At 35.4% G+C, this 1,322-nt stretch overlaps 1 protein-coding gene across 1 annotated transcript in view; it reads right to left on the reverse strand.

The window, feature by feature from the left end:
- The window catches only part of LOC101862321 (tyrosine--tRNA ligase, cytoplasmic), a gene marked incomplete at its 3' end in the record, with an annotated part of 9,232 nt that overhangs the window by 6,248 nt on the left and 1,662 nt on the right, over positions 1 to 1,322 (reverse strand). The window contains 1 exon segment of the mRNA XM_013089946.2: positions 824 to 973. Within this exon segment, the coding sequence (XP_012945400.1) occupies positions 824 to 973 (150 nt within the window).

The following is a 1,322-nucleotide window of genomic DNA, read 5'->3' on the forward strand; positions in this document are numbered from 1 at the left end:
ATACATACATACATACATACATACATACATACATACATACATACATACATACATAGAATCTACATACATACATACATACACACACACATACATGTAAGTTGCACAACCGACATCTTGCTACGATACAATACAGGGGTTGTTGCTGCTGCTACTTCTTGGAGGTTTTTGCTTCTAGTTCCTACTTATTTACTTTTCCTCTGTTGTTTTTGTCTGTCTGTGTGGGTAGTTGGATGGTGGCACTCATGGTAGGTCCTACTTCTTTTCATTCCCTCTGTTGTTTCTGTCTGTCTTACTTGTGACCGTTATTGTGTCGGCGTGTTTTCTTCACCCAAACAAACAAACAAACAAACAAACAAACAAACAAAACAAAAAAAACAAACAAAACAAACAAAACAAACAAAACAAAACAAAACAAAAAGAAAGAAAGATGGGAAAAAATAAGCAAACAAACAAACAAACGAAAAAACAAATAACCCCAAAACCTAACCAACCAACCAACCAACCAACCAACCAACCAACCAACCAACCAACCAACCAACCAACCAACCAACCAACCAACCAGCCAAAACAAGCAAACAAACAAACAAACAAAACAAACAAACAAAACAAACGCAAAGAAAGAAAGAAAGAAAAAATAAGCAAACAAACAAACAAACGAACATACAAATAAACAACCCAAAAAAAACAACCAACCAACCAACCAGCCAAAACAAGCAAACAAATCAAACAGACAAAAAGAAAGATTAGAAAAATCTAAACAAACAAACAAACAAACAAACAAACAAACAAAAAAAACAAACAATCTGCACTTCTCTCCACTGACCCGACAGCCAGCCTCCAGAAAGTCTGCCAGTTTACACATGGGCACAAAGTAGGCGATGTGAGGTTTGCCTGTGGGGGCGGTGCCCCAGTACACTGTTAGCTCTCTCTGCTCCAACACTTCCCTCAAAGTTTTCTCGCCCTCCAAAGTTTCCTGGAAATTTAAGTGTTACATTTAGTTTTAGTAAACATTTTTGGGGCACTTGAAACACAGTATTCTTACATTTAGTTTCAGTAAACATTATTAGATTCTACACGGCACTAGCAACACAAAATTGTTACTTTTAGTTTTAGCAAACTTTGCAACACAAAATTGTTACATTTAGTTTTAGTAAACTTTGCAACACAAAATTGTTACATTTAGTTTTAGTAAACTTTTTTTCGGAACTTGCAGCACGAAATTGTTACAATTAGTTTTAGTAAACATTTTATGGTACTTGCAACACAACAACTACTACTACTACTACTACTACTACTACTACTACTACTACTACTACTACTAC

Source organism: Aplysia californica, unplaced genomic scaffold (assembly GCF_000002075.1).
Source record: "Aplysia californica isolate F4 #8 unplaced genomic scaffold, AplCal3.0 scaffold00027, whole genome shotgun sequence".
In the NCBI taxonomy this organism is placed as follows: domain Eukaryota; kingdom Metazoa; phylum Mollusca; class Gastropoda; order Aplysiida; family Aplysiidae; genus Aplysia; species Aplysia californica.